This window comes from Castor canadensis, chromosome 1 (assembly GCF_047511655.1).
Source record: "Castor canadensis chromosome 1, mCasCan1.hap1v2, whole genome shotgun sequence".
In the NCBI taxonomy this organism is placed as follows: Eukaryota; Metazoa; Chordata; class Mammalia; order Rodentia; family Castoridae; genus Castor; species Castor canadensis.
Window position 1 is genome coordinate 130,704,163 of NC_133386.1, and position 23,937 is coordinate 130,728,099.

Consider the following 23,937-nt stretch of genomic DNA (forward strand, 5'->3'; position numbering starts at 1 on the left):
GGTATTGAGGGGGGGAGCGGGAGGGGGTGGAGTGGGTGGTAAGGGAGGGGGTGGGGGCAGGGGGGAGAAATGAACCAAGCCTTGTATGCACATATGAATAATAAAAGAAAAAAATAAATAAATAAAATGAGTGCTAGGGGCTGTGTATGATAGTCCATGCCTGTGATCCAACTACTCAGGAGGCAGAGGTATAAGATTTTGGTCTAAGGCTGACCCCAGCAAAATCTCAAAACTCTATCTGAAAAACAAACTAAAAAGCAAAAGGTCTGGGTCAAGGCTCAAGTGTTAGAGTACTTGCCTATGAAGTGGAAGGCCCCTGAGCTCAATCCTCAGTACTGTCCTCCCCCAAAAATGAATGCCTGGTATTTGAAATGGTGCACATCTGTAATCCCAGCCCTGGGGAGGCTGAGGCAGGAGGGTCTTGAGTTTGAAGCCAGCCTGGTCTACATAGTGAAACCATGTCTCAAAAAAAAAAAAATGGATAGGGAAATACTTGTGATGGTTGTAAATATTGAGAATGTAATTAATGCTATTAATTTATTACTAATTAATAATGTTAAGGTAAAACTTGAATCCTTTAAACTTTCCTATATTTTTCCTGTAGTTTTTCATTAAATTTAGAATAAATGTACATTTTACATGGCTCATGGCTCCATCTGTAATCCTGGCTGCTTGGGAGGCTGAGATTGGGAGGTTTGTGGGTTGAGGCCTGTCTGGTCAAATAGTTCATGAGACCCCCCATCTCTAATAAAAACGAACAAAATGGGCTGAGATGTGGCTTAAGTGGTAGAGTGCCTGCTTTGCAAGCACAAAGTCCTGAGTTCAAACCCTGGTCCCACCAAAAAAAAGCTGTTTTGTCTTTTTTAAGGTGGTAGGGATTGAACCTAGGACCACATACATGTATCTTTTACCCTTTCTTCTTTCCAGCCACACTGAACTTTTGACTGCCTCGGGGCTTTTATACATGCATTTTGTTTTGCCTGGTATGTTTCTCCCTTCCTTGGCTTGGTTGGCACCTGCTTATCTTTTTGGTTTGATCTTTATTCGAGAAGAGGCATTCCCTGATGGTATTAACATAATGTGAGATGTTTCTCTTCTAGTGGACAATATGTAAGCAATTGATCAATCTAGGTGAAGGAATGTATTATTAGTCTTTTGACTTTTTCACTAGATTTGAAATTAATGGGGGAAAATGTTGGGAAAATCCCTTCTTCTTAAATAGTGCCTTACAATCTTTCTTTTTAATTGTGTTGTGTATCCTGACCCTTTCCTCCATGACTATTAAGGTGACTAGAGAGAAAGGAAATAGGATCATTTGAGTAGAGCTGGAACACATGGTACTTGGAAGTCATTGCCTTAAGTACCTCAAATTCCCTCGGTTAAGATGCTGTTGGTATAAGCAAGAAATAACCCTGTAAAGACTGACTGATGCGAATAGCCCTCTTCATCTCACCCAGAGGTCCTTCCTGTCTGAAAACAAACATCTGCCTTCTTCAGGACGGTGGATTCACAGTGCTGCAGTTTTATACAATTCCACTGCTCTTAATTTGGTTCTCCTTTCTCAATTGCTGATATTATCACCATTTTCAGCCATTTGAATATTTATAGTATTGTGATTATTCTCTTTCTCTCTCTCTCTGTAGTGAAAGTAATAGTAAAGTTTATTTGGAAAGGAATTTAGTATAACAGAAAATGGGAGTAAAGACTCCCCCTTTCTTTGTAGCAGATAAATTTTCTGGTTTTGGTTCTCATGGAATACAAGCCATGTTTGGTGCATTTCTTTTCCTATGAGGGAACAGCTATTTGATTTTAAATGGAGCTCAAAAACCCAGTGTAGAGTAGTAGGTACCCCTTAGTCTGCCTGCCTAAAAACTGTTCTTGGATGTCTTTTTCCATAATGATAAACTGCTGAGCAGAGTCATTTACCTGGAATTTCTGTACTTTTTCAGATGATGTTCTAAGTTACAGTTCTTAGTCTTGAGCCAATTCTTGCTTTTCAGAAAACTGGGATGATTGGTTAAAGAACTCTTTAAAGATAAGTATATGAATACATGACAGTGATTTCAATGATCAAGTGGCTTGTGGGACCAAGTGTCATTATTCTAAAACTCTGTGCTTCTCCAACAGAATTTCTAAAAACTGGGCATTAAGTAAAAGCTTCTTATAAGCTTGTCTTTCAAACACTGTATCTGAAATCTGTGTTCTTGTAACAGTGACCTAGATAAAAATCAACCCTTTTTGTAACTGCACATGTATCTGCCTATAAGCTTAGAGAAAATTTAAATAAGACTTTATTGATGCTTGAGGAGAATCATGGTCATTATGAACTGCTGTAAATGTTTACCATTAAAAAAGCAAAATTATGAGTAACAGACTGGAATTAGAGAAGCAGCAGCATTTTAAAGACTTCATGATAGAAAAATGCTTAGGAAAATGTCAAAATATAAACTGTCTTTGTGTAATTAGGTATACAGTATACAGTCTGGGATTCTACCACCCTCTTCTGCTTCATACCTATATCATGTTGGCAGACCCTTCATGAATCCATATAACCTCTGACCTTTTTTTCTGCTTTGGAATTTTTCATCTCCTGAGGCTTTGTGAAAGAAAGAGGTTTCTTAAGATTGTATTTCAAATCTATCATGTGAAAAGGTAGAGATTCAAGTTCAATTGGGACAAAAGCTATATTTCCTAGAAAAGAATGTCTTGAGGTTGGTTAGGAAATAAATTTTTAGGAGGAAGTTAATAATTATTTAATATTCTATAAGTAAGATTATTTAGAAAATGTTCTAGGTGATAGATGAGTAAATTTAGAGCTTGTTAGTGTTTTAGAAAATGATCATGTAATTTAAAATATAATTTGATACTTTACTCGTGCCCTTTTAAACCATTAGCCCCTTGCCATATGTGTCTATTTAAATTTAAATTAATTAAGAATAAATAAAATTAGAGGCTTAGTTCCTCAATTTCATTAGCTACATAGCAGGTGCTCAGTAATGGCATGTGTCTAAATGGCTCCTGTAACTGGAAATTGCAGATATGGAACATTTCTAACATCCTAGAAAACTGTGGAAGAAGCAACTGCTTTAGAGAACCTAGCCGAGACAGTTCTAATACTTGCTAAACTGTAATTCTGCCTCTTGTTTCTTTTTGGTGCTAGCGATTGAACCCTGGGCTTCCTGCATGCTAAGCACATGCTATACCACTGAGCTAGACCCCCAGCTGTAACTCATTTTTCTACTGAGGTTTTTGCCTATTTCTTACAAGTTAGCAAGTCAATGCTACTAGTACCTTTAAAGACTTTCAGCTTCTCAGTTCTATTTGTAACAAAGTGTAAATAAATTTAGGTAATAAATGGTGGATTATAAATTTTAAATATGCTAGCTCTATACTCTGTAACACTGCCGAATACTTACTGCACTACTCAAATGTGACCTGAGTACTTGAAATGTGGTAGTGTGAATTGAGATGTGGTAACATTTTAAATGTGAAATAAACAATGGCTTTTCAATATTTACTACAAAAGTAATGTGAAGGATGTTAATTTTAAAATACCAACTATATGTTGAAATGATAATAATTTGGATATATACTGTAAGGTAAAAGATATTATTAAAATTATTTTCCGACCTGGGGGGGTGTTAGTGATAGAGTGCTTGTCTAGTATGAGCAAGGCCCTGGGGTTGATCTCAAGCATGACCAAAAATTTTTTTCAACCTCTTTTTAATTTTAGAAATGTGCTATCAGAAAATTTGAAATTATGTAACTGTCACCTTATATTTCTGTTGGACAGTGTTATACAAGAGTCAATACGTTAATGAGTTAAGTAATATATAATCTATTTTTAATGCCTAAGTCAATGATAATTAGAGTGAAATGAAAAATATGTTTAATTTTATATTTGTTTTTGCCTTATTGGCTTTTTATTATTTTATTAGCATATAATAGTTGTACAAGGGGATACATTGTGATTTTTACATATGTGCTTACAATATATCTTAGAGTCACCCTGTGGGTTGTTCTCCCTCTCCCTCCTTCTTAGAAAAATTTCAACAGGTTTCATCATTCTATTTTCATATATGAATACAAGAGAGGTCACCATATTTGCCCTCATTCACCCTTTCTTTCTGCCCTCCCCCTACCACTGGTACCCACCCACAGTGGTTTTAAAGCTAAAAGATAGGTTTTACCTATCTTTCCTTCATTTTTTTTAAAGTGTATGCTGTCCAAGTAGTTTTCAGGCATGTATATATTGTGCTTTAATCAGAGTAACCCCCCTATTACTTACTCTTTCTCTATCACCACCCTCCCATTATTCAACAGCTTACAGTGCATTACATTATATTTAGATGGAATGTTTCAGTATTGTTCCTTCAGACACACTAATACAATCTTGTTCTCTCTTATCATACATATATGCATGTGTGTATAAGAGATCATATATGTATTTATGTGTACATTTAACTTACAGGTCTAGCTTCCATATTTGAGGGAAATTGCGACCTTTGACCTTTTGAGCCTAGCTTAGTTCATTTAACATGATTTTCTCCAGTTCCATCCATTTACCTGCAAACAGTATAATTCTTCTTTATGGCTGAATAATACTTTAGTATTATAATACCACATTTTCTTAATCAGTTCATCATTTGTGGGGCATGTGAGCTATTTCCAAAGCTTGGCTATTGTGAATAGTGCTGTTGCAAGATGCTCTATCATGTCCTGGCTCACATTCCTTCAGGTATGTGCCCAGGAATAGTATCACTGGATTGTATGGTAGGTCTATTTTTAGTTTTTTGAGAAACCTCCATACTGCTTTCTTTAGCGGTTGTACTAATTTACATTCCCAAGAACATTGTATCTCTCCCTCCACCCCTGCCATCATCCTCGCCTGCATTTGTTGTTGTGTTGTTGATGGTAGCCACTCTGACTGGAGTGAGGTGGGACCTCAGTGTGGTTTTGATTTGCGTTTCCTTTGTGGCTCAGGAGGTGGAGCACTTCTTCACGTGTTTATGGCCATTTGCACTGCTTCTCTTGAGAAGTGTCTGTTCAGTTCATTTGCCCATTCATTCATTGGGTTGTTGATTCTTTACTGGCTAGTGTGTTGAGCTCCCTATGTATTCTGTTTTTTAATCTCTTGTCAGATGTATAGCTGGCAAAGATTTTCTCCCATTCTGTAGGCTGTCTCTTCAGTCTAGTGACTGTTTGCTTTGGCTGTGCAGAGGCCTTTTAGTTTCATGGAGTCCCATTTGTCAATCTTTTCTCTTAATTGTTTCACTGTTGGCGTGCTATTCATAAAGTGATTAACTATGCCTAAGTGGTCTGTTGTGTTCTCTATTCTTTCCTGGATTAATTTCACCATTTTAAATCTTACATTAAGATCTTTAACCCACTTTGAATTGATATTAGTACAGGGGGAGATTCTGGGATCTAGTTTCAATCTTCTGTAGATAGATATCCAGTTTCCCCAGCACCATTTATTGAAAAGGCTATTATTTTTACAGCTCATATTTTGGGATCCTTTGTTGAAAATCAAATGGCTGTCTTCGTGGTTTTATGTCCATGTCTCCTGTTGTATTCCATTTCTCTTCATGGCTGTTTTTGTGCTGTACCATGTTGTTTTCATTACTATGGTTCTGTCATGTAGTTTGAAGTCAGGTATTGTGATGCCTCCCAATGTTGCTCTTTTGGTTCAGGATTGCTTTGACTATTTGAGATCTTTTGTGTTTCCACATTCACTTTAGGATTGACTTTTCTACTTTTGGGAAGAATGTCGTTGGAATTTTGGTAGGGATTGCATTGAACATATAGATTACTTTTGGTAGTGTAGCCATTTTTCACAATATGATTCTGCTGATCCATAAGGATGGGATGTCCTTCCATCTTCTAATGTTTTCATTGTCATTATATAGGTCAGTCACTTCCTTTGTTAAATTTATTCTTAGGTATTTTAATTTTTTTGAGGCTGTTGTGAATGGTATTGTTTTCCAGATTTCTTTCTTGGATTGTTCATTGTTTATGTATAGAAATGCTACTTTTTTGTGTATTGATTTTGTATCCTGCTATTTTGGTGAACATGTTTATGACATCTGAGTGGTTTTTTTTTTAGTTGAGTTTTTAGGGTCTTTCAGGTGTAACATCATATCATCTATAAATAGGGATAATTTGACTTCTTTCTTCCCTAGTTGAATCCCTTTTATTACTTTCTCCAGTCTTGTTGCTCTGGATAGGAATTTCAGTACTATGTTGAATAAGAGTGGGGAGAGTGGATACCCCTTTTCTCCTCCTGATTAGAGGAAACGGTTTCAGTTTTGCCCATTTAGTATTATGTTGGCTATAGATTTGTCATATATAGCCTTTCATGTTGAGGAATGTGCCTTCTATTCCTAGTTTCTTTAGAGCTTTTATCATGAAAGAACGTTGAATTTTGTCAAAGGCTTTTTCTGTATCTATTGAGATGATGATGTGGTTTTTGTCCTTGATTCTGTTTATGTATTATTTATATATTACATATATTGATTTGTGTAATGTTGTACCACCTTGTATCCCTGGAATGAAACCTATTTGATCATGGTGTATGATCTTTTTCATGTGTTGGTGATTCTGCTAGTATTTTATTGAAGATTTTTGCATCTGTGTTCATCAGGGATATTGACCTGTATCTCTTTTTTTGATACATCTTTACCTGGTTTTTGTATTAGAGTAAAACTGGCTTCATAGATTGAGTTTGGTAGTATTCCTTCCTTTTGTACTTTATGGACTAGTTTGAGGAATATTAGTGTTAGTTCTTCTTTAAAGGTCTGATAGAATTAGCAGTGAGTCCATCAGGACCTGGGCATTTCTTTGTTGGGAGGTTCTTTATAATTGTTTCAATCTCATTAGTTATTATGGATCTGTTTAAGTTTTTAATGACCTCTTGCTTCAATTTTGGTGAGGCATATGTGTCAAGAAATTTATCTATTTCTTCTTCATTTTCCAGTTTGCTGGAGTATAGATTTTTAAAGTATTCATGTATGATCTGAATTTCATTGGTATCTGTTGTAATATCCCCTTTTTCATCTCTGATTTTATTAATTCAGGTCTCTCCCTTTTATTTAGTTTTGCTAGAGGTTTGTCAGTCTTGTTAATTTTTTCAAAGAACCAACTTTTTCTTTCATTGATATGCTGTATTGTCCTTTTAGTCTCCAACTCATTGGGTTTTTTGCCCTTATTTTTATGATCTCTGTCCTATCAGACGAGAGTGGAATAAAATTAGAAATCAATAGCAAAGAAAATCACAAAAACCATTCAAACTCATGCAGGTTGAACAACATGTTTTGAATGATCATTAGGTCATTGATGAAATTAGGAAAGAATTAAGAAATTCCTAGATTCAAATGAAAATCAGGTCACAACCTGTGGGACACAGAAAAGGCAGTCTTAAGAGAGAAGTTTATAGCTATGAGTGCCCACATCAGAAAATTAGAGAGATCTTGGATAAATAATCTGATGATGCATCTCAAACGCTTGGAAAAACGAGCAAGCCAACCCAAAATGTATTGGCTTTTTAAAAACAGTACCAAGAGTATCAAGATCTTTCATGATTTCTATGTGATGTGGTATCTGAATCACTGGTAGATGCAATATGAATGCAATGGGCATTCTAAGAACAAAGGAGCTGCTGGTGTTGGAAAGTCATCATTGAGACTTTGGGACTTCTATTTCCCAAACACCGAAGGATAAACTGATTCACAGGTAATGGGCTGAGGTAGGCCTAGTTGACAGTGAACAAGCCAAAATGATTTATATAAGGATTTCTATGTGGAAGTAAGAGAAAATGGTTGAGAATTAAGTTGAAAGTGAATAGAGTAAGAAATCTAGATAGCTGTATATAGGTGTTTGGGAGCTAGAAAACTATCAAGTGGGAAGTGACATGAAGGCGGTATTCTTGGAATACTGGTTTGGTTACAGACTATCTGTAGCTAAAGTGAGAAGGCATAGTTACGCTGGCAGAGTGGCTCAAGTGGTAGAGCACAGGCCCAGCATGTGCAAGACCCTGAGTTCAAACTCCAGTATTGCACCCCACCCCAAAAAAAGGTATAGTTCTGTCCTAGAGAAGCAGAGGTAGGACTATCTATGTTCAGGGAACGGAGAGATTGAAAGTAATCTTAGTTCAAAAAAAATCACAACAGAAATAAAAAAGTATTGTAGCTTTATATAGTGTCTTGCCATTTCAAAACTCATAGAGATAGCCTACACTACCCCTTTTATTACACATGAGGAAATTGACCTGACCACTTGTGTAGGTGGTAGACCTGAGAATTGAGCCCATGTTTTGTTTTGTTTTCCTTCTTCATTGATATCTACTAAGTCACCTTAGCCAATATCTCAGGTTTTCTTAACTCTTTATCACTGCACAGTCAGTCTCTATGTTTTGTTAATTTGATTTCCTAAACATTTTTCAGATCTGCCCACTGCTCTATGTACCACTTCTATCTTGATTTTGCTACTCCTATCTTTGTGGATTGATGTTTTCCTGAATTTATATCTAATGTCTGCCCTGTACACCACCTCTTAAAACAAGCAAGTAAAAACTTATTTATAAGTCTGTCTTCCTCCAGTTCAGTGATTAAGATTTTTTTATATACTCTCTCTTCAACAAAATTAGAAATAAGGGCAGAACAGTTTCTGCCTGGAGGCGAGGGAGGAATAAGGTAGGGGAGCAGGGGGGATGAGGGGAGAAATGACCCAAACATTGTATGCACATATGAATAAATGGAAAAATAAATAAATAAAATATAGAGCAGTGTCCTGCTTAAACTTAAATAAAATCAAAACTTCTTAGCCTATCCTTACAAGGCTTTTCCTGATCAAATCAATGCCTCCAGTTCCATTAACATGTTGGGTTTTTAAGCCATTTATTGTCTGCTGTTGCTTCTACAAGCTTTCCATCCCACCCTCACCTTTTTACCTTTGCTTAGGAAATTGTCTGTTTACTTGTCTGTGTTGTCTGTAACCACTTCTCTCCCACCCTCAACCCTAATGCAGGCTCATTAAGGACAGAGATTATTGTTTTATTTGCTAATGATATACCCACAGAAATAGGTTGAATGAGTGAAAACTTTTATACTTCAGAGTTGTTTTAAGGTAGAAGTAGCTTTAGTGGAGAGTAAAGAGCCTGAAAGAATGATTGAAAAAGATTAGGCCATCACTTCCTAATATTAGTGTCCTCAGAGCCTTTATTTCCGCCAGGATATTGGTTCAAATATATTAGAGAATGCTGTGGATTAAATTTCTGCCTTGGATATTCACAATTCACCATAAGGGCTATGAGAAGGCCTGATGTAAATTTGTTTTTAATCCAGCATTTTCCTAATACACTTGATTATGGAAACTTTTTAGATAAGTACTTATAATTTCTTTTAGGTTAGTAGTGGGATTTGGGATTTGGGAAATGCAAAATTTGGCAGGCATATGTGTCCTGTATTTTCTTCTGGTCTAATTAATATAATTTAAAAATATAATCAGATCCTGCCCAAGGGATATTTGGAGGAGCTCTGGCTGTTTGTAGTCAGAACAGAGAACCCAAGGGAAGATACAGCAATCTTCAGATATTTGAAGGTTCCAGTAGAAGATGGATTAAAAGTATCTTTTAAGCCAGAAAGTAAGAGACAGAACTAGGGGAAGAAGTTGTAGAAAAGCATATTTTGAATAATTAGAACTATCCAGAAAATGAAGATAGTGCTTTGGAAGGTAAGTAACTCTTTTTGTTTGTTTGTTTTTGTTTTTAGTGAAGATGATTAGGCAAAGATCCATAGGGATTCTATAGAGAAATTTTAGCATATCAGATAAGGATAAATTGGGAGAGTAGTTTTTTTTGAAAGTTTGAAAATCACCGGACTCACTTTTTAGATATCTATTCCTTTTTAATTCTGTGAATCTTTATCTTGGTAGAAAATCTCAGTGAAGAAACCAAACTTAATGTATCGGAAACAAACATATTATAAAGTTTAGTTGTATAGTTAAGTGATTTTACCCGATGGTATTTCACTGACTGATTGCGATACTGGGTTGAAGCCTGGGCCACTCACATATTATCCAAGTGTTCTATCCCTAAGTTACATCTCCAGCCTGGTTTTTGTTGTTGTTTTTCTTTTTAATTAGATTTTGCTTTTTGAAACAGTTTTCTGTTCACGGTAAAACTAAGCAGAAAGCTTATAGCATTCAAATATACCCACTGTCCCCACACATGCACACCATCCCTTTCCAGTACTATGATTGCATATGTATGACAGCTGATGAACCTATAGTGACTGTCATTACCACCTGAAGTCTGTAGTTTATATTAAATTTCATTCTTTTTTTTTTGGCAGTACTAGAGTTTGAACTCAGAGCTTTATGCTCACTAGACAAGGCTCTCTACTACTTGAGTCACTCCATCAGCCCTAGATTTCATTCTTGCTGGTGATTTGAAGAAAATCTGACTATTCCTCCTCATCTTTATTTTTGTGGCTCTGGAGTTTGAACACAGGGCTTCCCGCTTGCTAGGCAGCACTCTACCACTTGAGCCACGCCTCCAGTCCTCCTTCACATCTTAAAGAAAATGAGTTTTAGTCATTTCTTGTTCTAGTTTAGGCCTTAAGGATTCAGAGGTGTAGAAACTGGAATTAACATCATCTATTTTGAGAAGATACTCAGTGTTGGGGAAAGATTCTTTTTTTTTTTGTAATCTTAAATGTTTATTTTGCTGGCTAACTATTTTTTTCCTTCTTTTTAAGTACCAAAAGAGTTGGTGGAGCTCCATTTGAAGTTGATGCGAAAGATTGGCAAATCTGTTACAGCAGATAGATGGGAAAAGTACTTGATCAAGGTAACTTTATAAATTCTTTTCTATCACTAAAATATTGCTCGAGTATAAATTGATATTTACATTCATAATATACTTAACTGTTAAAATAGCTTATTAGAAGTTACAGAATATAGAGTATAATATATGTATATATGGAAATGTTACAGTCAACCTCCCCTATACAGCTATTATTTACTAATAAAAACTCTTTTAAAAAAGTTATAGAATATGACTCTGAATCTATATCATTACTATAAATGTGTGTTTCTCCACTTTCACTGCTACTAAGTAGGAGTCTTGAGTCCTTATGTTAGGTTTTTTAGTTATTTTCCTTTTGTTTCCTGGTTGTGTTTTGAGACAGAGTCTCACCATATATCAGCCTTAGGATGTAGTGTAATAAAAGCAAGACTACTCAGGATCATTTGTTTCATATTGCATCCAAGTATTGAGAACCACACAACTTTTAGAAGCCAAAGCTAATGTGTATGATGTACTTACATGGTGTCCTTTGGGAGTGTTTTGACTTTTGTAACATACTAGAATATCAGGCTATATTTTTAGGTGATTAAAAATAATTTTCTTGTCTACCTTTCAAAAAATTGATGTTTATATATACTTATTTTCATTATACCTTAAGTTCTAATCCAGTTATTTTCACTGTATAACACACAAGTACAAATTAAGTAACATAAAACGATAACTTTAATCTGCTCAGTGATTCTTTAGGTTAGGAATTTAGAAAGGTCACTTTGACCATACTGTACTTTTCAAACCAGTCACAATTCTTCCCAGTGTCAAGGAGTTGGAACATAGGTTCCTAACTTTTGAAAAACCCAGTATAAAATGCGTTCCAGTATTTTTGCACAAATTTGAAACACTGCAAAGTTGGCTTAGCATTTCAAAACCTTGATGTGATAAGATTCTTTTCTTCTTGGCAGTACTGGGGTTTGAACTCAGGGTCTCACTCTTAGTAGGCAGGTGTTCTGCCTCTTGTGCCACTCTACCAGCCCTGGGTTTTCAATAAGCCTGATGGAGTAATGTTTAAATTTTTGAAGTATATTTAACTGTGAATGATATATGAAAAAAATTTTAACCATCAAAGTGCTTTTTCAATACCAGTAAAATTGCCGGCTTGCCTTTAACAAAATGATTCTCAGTGATTCAAGGTTTTGAAGCATAAAGAGATGCTGGGGTTTCAGGACACTGGTTTTAACATAACATTTAAAAGTACAAAGAATGTGGTCCCTTATGAATAAATCTGTTTATTAAAGTTTTTTATTTTAATTTCTTAGTGTTCTAAGAACTGAGGTAGAAATTTCTTGTACACTGATCCTGCTATCAGACTCCATGATTAATAAACTTTAGGATTGTGGTTAATTTATTTTACCCTTTTGGGTCTCAGTTGCTTTGTAAGATAGGAGAATTGAGATGATATCTTTCTTTATAAGACCCTTCAATTCTGTAGTTGTGGTTCTAATTGAAATTGTTTGAACTAACATATATTCATGTATCCTAAATTTATTCTTTTGGAGACTACAATATAGTCATTTTTATTATATTCCCAAAGTTGTGACCATTGCAGTATCTAATCCATAATATTTTTAGTTGTTGGAAGTTCCTTAGTTCATTGGGAGCATGCTCTTGAGGGGAAGTCTGGTTCCTTCCTCTCTCTTTTGTTTCCTGGCCATGAGCTGAGTGGTTTTGACCTGCATGTACTTCTGTCATGATCTACTGCCTTGCTTAGGCCCAGAAGCAATGGAGCCAATTGATCATGGTTCCATGATCAATCAAAACTGAACCAAAATAAACCTTTCTTCTTATAAATTGATTTCCTCCAGAAATGGGGTCTCACAAGCTGTTTACCTGGGCTTTCCTCGAACTGTGATCTTCCTAATCTCAGCCAGGATTATAAGCACAAGTCATCCACTTCTGGCTTTTTTCGTGTCCCCCTTTTTGACTGCCATATTAGCAAGCTCTAATTACATAAACTATATGCATAAGTGTATACATATTCACTATACATATATGAAGTCTGAGTAATAAATTTTCTTAAGAGTCTTAAGAACAGTCTTAAGAAACTTAATAGGAACAGTTTACAACTTTTTTTGTAACTAAAATCTTTTTTTTAACTAAATCTCTTTTTTCCCCCTCTTTAAAAAAATTTTTTTTTATTACTGTTGTACTGGGGATATATGATGACATTTACTAAAGTTCTTACAATATATTATAGTTGAATTCACCCCCTCCATCATTCTCCTTTACCCCCCACCCCCTATTCCTGGAATAGTTTCAACTAATCTTTTTTTTTTTTTTTAACTAAATTTCAACTCTAACTTTAGTTTAGGGTTTTATGACATTACACATACTGCCATTTATATCCGAATGACTGCCTACTGAAATGATGTCATGTAAACAAATGAAATACAGCATATCAAAAGCCACATTCATTCTCTTCAAACTTACTATGCCTGTTGAATACATGATATATGTTTGTTCATGTTATCATCAATACTCTGAGCCCAAGCCAAGATCTAGTCATTGTCCTAAACCCCTCTTTTTCCCCCTCACCCAAGCAGGCAGTCACGGCCTGTTGGTTTTTCTTTCCTGTTTGTTTCTCATAATCCCACTTGGCACTACCTAGTTTAGGCCATTCATCTTTTGCCTGACCCATCACCTTCTATTGGTCTCCCAATTTTTAATCTCGGACATTGCTATCATCTTACTCCTACAAAAGTGACTTCTTCTCCTTTTCATTTTTTTGTGGTACCGGTGTTTGAATTCAGGGCCTCTGCCTTGAGCCACTCCACCAGCCCTTTTTTTTGTTGGGTTTTTTTCAAGAGGGTCTCACGAACTATTTGCCTGGGCTGGCTTTGAACCTCAGTCCTCCTAATATCTGCCTTCTCAGTAGCTAAGATTATAGGTGTGAGCCACCAGCGCCTGGCAAAAGTGACTTAAACACAAAAATGCTACTATATCACTTTCATAGTAAAGCATTCCCTTTTATTTACAAATCTAGACTGTATGATACAGGACCTGTCATCATTTTCATCCCTAAGAGTTCCTGCACATACTGTATCTTCTTCCTGGAATGCCTTACCATCACCTTGTTATCCTGGCAAACTCATTTACCCCTGAGGTTTCAGCTCAAGAATTACTGTCTCTTTGAGCCCTTTCCTAGGAAGGTGTTACTTTGTGGAGTTAGTTTAACTCCGTTATTGAAACTGTTGTATGATTGTATGATTTTGTATAGAATGTTCACTCTGTACCAGGCTGTGTTTTTCTCACCTTTGAAATATTGTCTTCATTGTATGTGTAAGGAATTCAATTAACTTATATAGTTCCACATTGCTAAAAAATGGCAGAGCTTGCATTTAAAGCCCAGGAGCTGGTGACTTGTGCTTTGAAATACCATTGATAAGGTAGCCCTGCATTTGTCTTTCTTGTAGACCGTCTTGAATGCTTCTTTTCATCTTTTAAGCATCAATATTAGATGAATCAATCATTTAGACAATTTCAGTTTTTTCCCCTTGACTGCTATAAGCTTAACTTATTTGTTATGTGTAAATTAAGGTTTCAGTGTTAGAGCTGTTTGAAGGTAGAATCCTTAACTCTTGATAATTGATAAAGTTGGAGAGCAAGATGTCTAGATACACAGCTCAACCAAGGGCATTCATTATTTTATATCTTGCACTTGTTTACATATATTCTTCCAGTATTATCCAGAGTGACACCGAACCCAAAAATCTAGACTGGTAACTTTTTTACTTGTAAGGTAGAATTATTCTTCTAAAAATAAAGAAGCCCATTGAGTTGAAATTTAAACTAGCTGACCTGCTAAGACCTATTAACTCCTTGCTTAGTTGGATAGGCCTTGGCCTTATCATGCTTCACATTCCTTTTACTTGGCCAATCACAAAGAAATTTCTTTGCCAGTGAACTCTCATACTTCTATAAAACTCTTCCATTTCCTTTGGTTGTTAATGATTTTAGATACTATAAACATTTTCAGATACCTTGACGATGGATAATGAATACCACTCTACTTCACACAATCATCCACCTTCACAAATTCAGCATCTGTGCCTCTACTCTTCTGCTGCCCTGCCTCTTTCCAAAAGCCATATGAAGGCCTTCCAAAATAATAAGGAAGCAATTTTATAATAAATTATTCTTTAAATCACGGTTGATGTCCTTTAGCCTGAGAGTAATTTCTGAGTAAGAAGGTCATAATTTATTATTGCTGTTTTTCTTTGATTCTGTGATCTCTTCAGTATATGTCACATCAGTGACTTAGAGAATTTTTTAAACAAGTGTAATTGTTGGTTTAAAAAGAGGAACTTAATTTCAAGAAACATTAAACCATAAAAACAAATATGCTTCTTAGATATATGCTTCTTAGATAATAAACAAATGATGGTAAATATTTTCTGGGGCTCAATGCTTGAAAGATAATGACATTAACTAGAAAATAACCTAATGTGTTTCTTCTGGGGTGTTTGTCTGCCCCTCAGCAAAAATAACCTCATTCCTTTGTCTCTCAAAAGTAAAGAGAACATAAAGAGAAATCTCTCCTACTTGGTCCTTAGTAACATATTTATAAATCCTTTGGAAGTGAATAAATTTGGTAATTGATAGCCTTGATCTAAACAGCAGTTTCAAAAAGCCTCATTGCCACTACCTCCTTCTTCCATTCTGTACTATGAAACAGCTCTACCACTGAACTACACCCTAGCCTATTGCTTTTATTCCTTAGAAAGATTATCATCTGTTATCCAGTCATAAAGGTCATCTTTTGTCATTTCTTAATTTGGTCATATTTTGACAAGCATTAGCTGTTTCTTTTACTGTTTTATTTCTCAGAAGTATAAGTTAAGATTGGTACTTTTAATTTTTATTTGCATTGTTAACATATTAACTTTAGTTTTCTTTTTTTGGTAGGATTGAGGCTTCAACTCAGGACTTCATGCTTGCAAAGCAAGCATTCTGTAGCTTGAACCACACTTCTAGTCCATTTCGGTCTGGTTATTTTTGGAGATACGACCTCATAAACTATTTACCTGGACTGACCTGGAACTGCAGTCCTCCTGATTCTGGCCTCCCAATTAGCTGGGATTACTGGTTTGAGCCACCAGTTCCTGCCTTAGTTTTCTTTTTTTTTTTAATGGAGACAAAACTCACATAACAAAACTCACTTAAAGTGTGTACTTCATTGGTTTTTAGTATATTCGCTGTGTTGTATAACCATAGCCACTGTCTAGTTCCAGAGCACTACAAGAAACCTGGTACCTATTATTAATAATGTTAGTTTCAATCATAACCACTAACCTACTTTCTAGCTGTATGAATTTTCCTGTTCTGGACAGTTCTTTTAAATGGTATCATAAAATATGTGGTCTTTAGCATCTGACTTCTTTCATTTAGTGTAATGACTTCAAGGTTTATGTATCAGTATCTTATTCCTTTTCATTGCCAAATACTAATCCCGTATTTGGAATACTACCATCTTTCATTTCTCTATCAACTGTTGATGGACATTTGGCTATGTTAATAACACTGTCATGAACATTTGTATATAAATTTTTGTGTGGACATGTATTTTTATTACTTTCCTGTATGTACCTAGGAGTGAAATTGCTGGGTCACATGGTAATTCTGTGTTTAACTTTTTGAGGGACTGCCACATTGTCTTCTGTTGCACCTGTACTATTTTACATCCCCACCAGCAATATTTTAGGGTTCTAATTTCTCTGTAACCTGTTTTAGTGATGATAATAATAGCTAATAATTGTGAACTTACTTAGGTACTTTGCTATTTTACATACATGTTCACTCCACAACCCGGAACATAGACTGGTAAATAACTCTTGAGGTCACATAAATAGAAGTTGGTAAAACAAGGATTGAGCATTTGTCCAGTATCACAACACAAGTGCTAAGTTATTTACATATTGCAGAGAACCTTATTTATTTTGTGGGAACACATAAATAACCATGGTTTATTCTTACAAGTGAGTTGCAGAGAGAACACTGGATCTGCAATGGAAATGCACTTGACTCTTAATTGCTAGGTATATAAGTTAATTACTTGCTTAACTTCTTTGACTTTTCTTAAAACGAAAGAAAGTACATGTGAATACAGTAAACCAAACTTATTTGTAAATTTATTTCACATTGTTTTTTTGGCCAAGTTCAAGAAAACAAAACAAAACCAAACCCATATTGGACCGTTACTCAGCTCAGTTGATGTGGAGAAGCTCTCAAGTCAGTCCCACTTTACTGTCAGTTGTGTTTAAACTCTGTGCATTCTGAACATTCGTGGTTTTTCCTTAAGTGCATTGTTCTTGGAACTGTGTACCTGTGGATACCAAGGGTCTGCTGTATCCTAAGCTTGGGCCTGTCAAGTTGTTGGAACCCAAGAAATATTGTTTAAATATTAATATTAATCTACCAAGGAAATAACAAGGCAATTTTGGAGAACATTCTTTATCTTCTGTAAATGACATTTCAGCAAAAATTAACATAAACTTGGCCCAGATTATCAGTACTTTGGATGTAGAAATGTTGGGTTACATTTTCCTTGGTTTCCTAAGGAATCCTAAGTAACTTCAGGTGTTCCTAAATGCTTTCCCATAGAGAATCATTCACATTAATTATGGCTGGAAATTTTCCATGCCAAGAGCGCCCCTAAGGAGAACGATGGAGGGTGTGAATTCAACTATATATGATAATAAATAAATAAGTAAATATATTTTTTAGAGGAAGTGTATTTGATAATGACTAACAAAAAAACCCAGAGTGCCCTTTAGGTAGACTTCAAGAACCTACTTCTCCCTCTAGAGTTTTTATGTTTTCTTTTTTCCAAATATGCAACACTTATATTGGTTATAACCTTTCATTTATATACTAAAAAATACTGTTCCTTCATAACCACAGGTACTTATAAACATACTTGCAAGTATAATATTATTGCTTTATCTAAACATGTAAACCTGACAACTAAAAACAAAATCTTTGTCTGAAATCTGGTAAGTATAAAAGGCTTGGAAATTTATTGAAAAATACTGTGGTTTTTGACAATGTATACTTTTCTGGATTCTTGAATGAACTGAAAATGAAAGAAGAATGCAGTGTATATATAAGATTTATTAAGTATTTACTGTGTATTTTTTCAGACTGATCCCTATGGTATGAAATACTTGTTAAAATGTAACAACTTGCAAAATGCTACAGATACTGTACTTCAAACCATGTACAAAAATGAACTCAAATTGGATCAATAACAAATTATAAGATCTAGATCCATACAATTCTTAGAAGAAACCATAAGGGAATCTTTGTGACCTTGGATTTATTCTTAGATATGACACTAAAGGAGTGAACAACAAAAGAAAAAATAGATTAATTAGACTTCATCAAAGTTCAAAGCTTTTTTGTATCTGGAGACATTATGAAGAAAATACAAAGAACCTGTAGAGTGCAACTGATCATGTTGCAAAGATTGCATACATTACAAATCATGTAACTGGAATGAATTTATTATCCAGAATATTTAATGAACTCCTAAAACTCAACAACAGAAAGAACCTAGTTTGGAAATGGACAACAGGCCAGGCACTGGAGGGTCATGCCTGTAATCCTAGCTACTTGGAAGATAGAGATCAGAAGGATTGCATTTCGAGACCAGCCCAGGCAAATAGTTCACGAGACTCTATCTCGAAAATACCCAAAATGGAAGAGGGTTGGTGAAGTGGCTCAAGTGGTAGAGCACCTGCCTTGCAAGCATGCAGCCCTGAGTTCAAGTATCAGTACTGCTAAAAACAAAAACAAAAACAAATGGACAACAGATTTAAATAGGCATTTCTCCAAAGAAGATATACAAAATCCAGTAAATACATGAAAAGATGCTCAACATCATTAGTCTTTAGGAAGATGTAATTCTAAACTACAGTGATATATTACATTATACCTAGTAGGATAACTATTAAATGGGGCAGTGTATAAAAAGGTTATGGAGAAATTGAAACCCTTCTGCCTTCCTCATAGAAATGTAATATGGACATCTGCTATGGAAGAGGGTTTGGCAGCTCCTCAAAAAGCTAATCATAGATTTGCCATATGACCTAGAAGTTTCACTCCAAAGTATATTCTCAAAAGTAGGAATTCAAATACCTGTACACCAGTGTACAAAAATATTTGCTTTGTAGCCCAAAAGGTAGAAACAACTCATGTGTCCCAATAGGTGAATGAATGCTGCATTAAAGACTGTGTTTTATTGAAAACATTATACTAAGTGAAAAAATAAAGACACAAAGGGACAGATATTATTTGATTCCAGTTACATGAACCATCTACAAATCTACACACTGAAAGTAGACTATTAAGTGCTATGAAGAGAGTGAAGAATTAAGTGGTAAAAGAATTTCTGTTTGGAAGATAAATGTTTTGGAAATAAAAAGTGATGACTGTGCAAAATGATGAATTATATAATTGAAAAAGGTTAAAATGTCAGATTTTGTCTTAGGCATTTATTATAAATATATAACAAGTTTATGATATACATATATATATATAATAAAGAATTTTTAATGCCATAGAAAAGGAATTTCTTTAGATCTAGCAAGAGTCTTAGTTTTAGCATACTCACTATCATACTAGCTACAGAGCCTAACAGTGGAAGCTCTTTAGTATTATATTGGGTTAATTCCCTAGAAAATAAAGGTAGGAAATTAAAGCAGATTAATCACTAAAATTTTACTTACATTTTAGTCATGTTTTATATGCATACCTGAAGCTAAAGCATTGTGAAACAAAATTTACACATCTTGAAGATTTTTTATCTGCTTACCAGCTCTTAATTCCTTCATTCCCTTACAATTGTTCTAAGTTGTTTCTTCTGGTGATTTTCTGTAGCTACTTTCAGGTTTGCATTTATATAATAGAGCTATGACACAGTGAATATATGATGGACATATTTCTTATCTCTTACACAAAACCTGCATTTTGCAGATTAAGAACCTCAAATTGAAATTGATGATTGACTCAAAAAATCACATTGCTAGTAGGGAGAGGCAGGGTTTGAATCTCAATCTATATGATTTAGAATCCCTACAGCCCCTTTGTATTTACACTGCCTCAGGATTACTGATTGGAGCAGATTACTTGGACAGAACTACTCTCCAATCACACTCTTCCATTTTCAGTATATTACTATGAGTAAATAAAATGTATGGAACTGGAGGTGTGGTTCAAGCAGTAGAGCGCCTGCTTTGCAAGTTCAAAGCCCTGAATTCAAGCCCCAGTCCCACCCAAAAAAAGAAAAAAGAAATATTTAAATAAAAAGTACGAATACAAAATAGTTAAATGGAGATTTTTTTATTGATTCTTGCTGGTGTGTCACATGTTTTAAGTACATCTTTCCTTGACTAAAGATCAAGATACACACTTTTGAGAGTACTTGCTCAAACTTTGGATTTAAGATGCCCACTTTTTACATTAATTGAGGGTTCCAACTTTCTGTCCCACTAATCCCTAACTCCTTTAGGAGAAATGGTAGTATCTTGTTTATCTTGGTGTCAAGCGTCATGTCTGGCACAGAATGCCTCCTGATAAAATAGTTATGGAATGAGCTAATTATTACTTCAGACTTGCCTTTGCCTTGACCAATTGTTGAGATTTGTTAGTCTTTTGATTTTCCAAGCTGTGTTTCTTGAGAACCTTAGTATCATAGTTCCTATATTTATGTATTTTTAAGGTATTAAGGAAACACCAAATATGTATAACACTTAATGCATTCTTCTGGCAGGGTTCCTAGATATTATCATAATAAATTATTTTAGTGGTTATGCCAGAGATATTGATACCCTAAATATTTATTGAATGTCCACTAGCCATGTACTTGGTAAGTACTGTAGGAAACAAAGATAAATCCAACTTTTGTTTTTTTCAGAAGTTTTGCAGGATGCCCACCTCAAAAGAGATGAGATAAAATACATTAATGTTCCTTTGTAGACTTGTTGCTTTCATAAGATGTGCACAATCCAATCTGTCTTCTCTCTTTTTTTTTTTTAATTCATATTTGCATACAATGTTTGGGTCATTTCTCCCCATCTCTCTGTTTTCTCTTAATATACTCTGCCACAGCTTAGCTGAAGCTTCATCACTTCTCTCTTTTTTTTTTTTTTTTTGCGATACTGGGACTTGAACTCAGGGCCTTACGTTTGGTAAGCAGTCGCTCTACCACTTGAGCCACTCTACCAGCCCTTCATCACTTCTCAATTGAATTACTGCGGAAAGCTTTAGTTGGTCTCCTTGATATCAGAATCTAGCTGCCTGTCTCTCCTGCACAGTGCCAACATGACTGTGTTCATTAGTACCTCCAAACTGTCAGTTGGTCCCCATATTCACTACCCATGATCTACTCTCACGACCTGGCTCACTGTCTTCCTTCAGTCTTGTCTCATCCACTGCTTAACCAAGCACCCCTAGGAACCAGGACTCTACACTTTACCATAGAGATCTCAGTTATTCAACAGAACATTCCATAATCATTCATACCTCCATTGAAAAACATTGTGTTTTCCTCCTGAAACACCCTTTACCTCCTTTTCTGGTAAAATGTCATTAATCCTTCTGGTCCTGGCATATTTTGTAAATAACTCACTGACTGCTTATTTATATGACTCTCTCTCTTTCTCTCTTTCTCTCTCTCCATCTCTCCTCCTCCCGCCTTCTCTAAATTCTGAACTTGAGACCTTCTCTTAATTATCCTGTCTTCCCAATATTTAATGTAGGATGTTTCTCTGATCAGTGGTCCCTAAGTGTTTGGCTTAGTCCTCCTGAATGATTATTTGTACAGGACAATTGAATGTATTTATACTTCACTTCTAATAAGGTGTAACTTAAGTATGTATAAATAAGAAGCTAGATTATTTATAATTCTCAATGTAGCCTGTTCCACAGCTTTTTATACAATTAAATGGTGTTTATAGTACATTTACAAGGAGTGTGCAACCTGTCTCAACATACACATTTTTTATTATTCCAAAAAAATTCCTGACCATTAGGAGTCACTCCTCATTGGTCCTTTACTCCTACCAATCTATTTTCTGTCTCTGGATTTCACTATTCTGGACATTTCATGTACATTGAGTCAATAGAATAATGTAACATGTACCCTTTGTGCTGGTTTCTTTCATTATCATGTTTTCAGGGTTCCTCTAGGCTATTTTATTTACTTCATTCTTTTTTTTTTTTTTTTTTTTTTAGTGATAGTAAAGATAGAACCTGGGGCCTTACACATGCTATGCAAGTTCTCTGTCACTGAGCCCCACTTCTTTCCTTTTTATGGCTGCATAAAATTCCATTGTATGGATATACATTTTGTTTAGCCATTCATTTGTTAGTGAATTTGGTTTGTTTTTGCCTTTTGACTTTTGTGAATAATATGGCTTTTGCTTTTATGTTTTCGTTATTCTTGTGTAAATACGTAGGAGTGGAATAGCTAAATCATGGTTACTAGTGTCAACATTCAAGGAACTGTCAACTTTTTTTCCAAAAGTAGCTGTATGATTTTACATTTCTACTGGCAGTCTAAGAGTATTTATGTAACATCTGTCTTCCTCATTAGGATGAAATGTCTTTAGATCCTGACCTTTTAGCTTTTGATATGGTCAGTTTAGGGTCTAGCTTACATACTACTATAAAAGTTTTCTTTTGTTCTGTATATCTCAGGCCTCTCTGTCTCTGTCTCTCTCTCTCTCCTCTCTCTTGGTCTTGCTGTGTATCTCATAGTACAGTCAGAAGGAATATGGTACTGTCAGAAGGAGTATGGTTGCATTCCAGGAAGTGATTTCTCCTGTGAGCCTTTGAAGACCCTCAACTGCATAGTTCTAAGACATAGTGCTTGCTTTATATTCTTTCTCTATCCTAATACTGACCTCCTATGATTTTTATTTATTTTTTCTTTGGTGGTAACATTTGGTGAAAAGATGACACTAGTACAGGATAGAGAAGGCATAACTCCTCTGGAAAGGCCACCCTAGTCTTATTCCTGGATTGAGAGGATTGTCTAAGCATTACCTATTGACTGTTTTTCTTTCACCTTCCTGTCTAGCCATTTGCCCAGGCTCCAGAATAATCTCTTCCCTTGTGTTGATTATTCTTCTTTTGCCTTCATTTTGCTCTTTTTTTTTCTTATTTTTTTGCTTTTATGTTTTTTTTGAACTTGCATACATTGATAGTATGAGCAGATTTCATTGTGATAATTCCATACATGTGCATTGTGTACTTTGAACAAGTTAACCCCCTCCATTATATTCCCTTAACCTATTCGTTTTGTTCTTTGTTCCTTTAATTGTAAAAAAAGCTTGAGATTGGTAGACATTTTGCATCATTTTTCATGCTCACTTCATAGCTTCTAAAATAAGTATTACTACTATTCATTTATCGCTTAAAAAAAAAATCTGGCTCACAGAGGCCATAAACCCATGGCATTTCTCCACATTAATCGCTCTTACTAGCTTTCTCTGACCTCTAGTATGAGAGGAGCTGCAGAAATGGGAAAAAGATTTCTGCACAGACTTTTTTCAGGTAGTCTCACTATGTAGCCAAGGCTGATAGCATCCAGCTTGAGATCCTCGTGTCTCTGTTTCTGAATGCTGAAGTTACTGGTGTATACCATCATAACCAGCTTGCACTGACTTCTGAATGGAGCATTTATGTACATTTTCTTTCTTTAGTTTGCTATACTAGTTCTGGTTTGCCTGAAATGCTTATGTAGGAAGAGAATCCTGAAACACTCAACTTAAAGCATGTTATCAAAGCTATCAAATGCCCAGCAGTGGAATTTTACTTTACCCATAATAAACAGGTGGACAATGAGTTGAAGAGAGGTTCATTAAAAAATATGTCTAGGATTTAGCAGGTCTTTGAGCCTACCTCTGTTCTAGGCCTTAAGATGAACAAACTATTGTCCTTGCCTTCAAGGAACCTCAGTCATTTGGAAAGATAGAATCTAGTAATTACTCTCATGTGAGAAAAAAATGTGCCCGAAAAGTTTGTATGAAGTTGTTGAAAGCAAAGTAGAAAGTTCCAGAGATTACTTCTTACCATAA

General features: G+C 35.3%; 1 protein-coding gene across 2 annotated transcripts in view; it reads left to right on the forward strand.

Moving 5' to 3' along the window:
* Positions 1–23,937, forward strand: part of Rsf1 (remodeling and spacing factor 1) — a 154,981-nt gene that overhangs the window by 49,818 nt on the left and 81,226 nt on the right. For both annotated transcript variants that reach the window (XM_074082385.1, XM_074082380.1), the window contains exon 2: positions 10,755–10,846. In XM_074082385.1, coding sequence (XP_073938486.1) covers positions 10,755–10,846 — 92 coding nt within the window. The remainder of the gene's footprint in view (positions 1–10,754; positions 10,847–23,937) is intronic.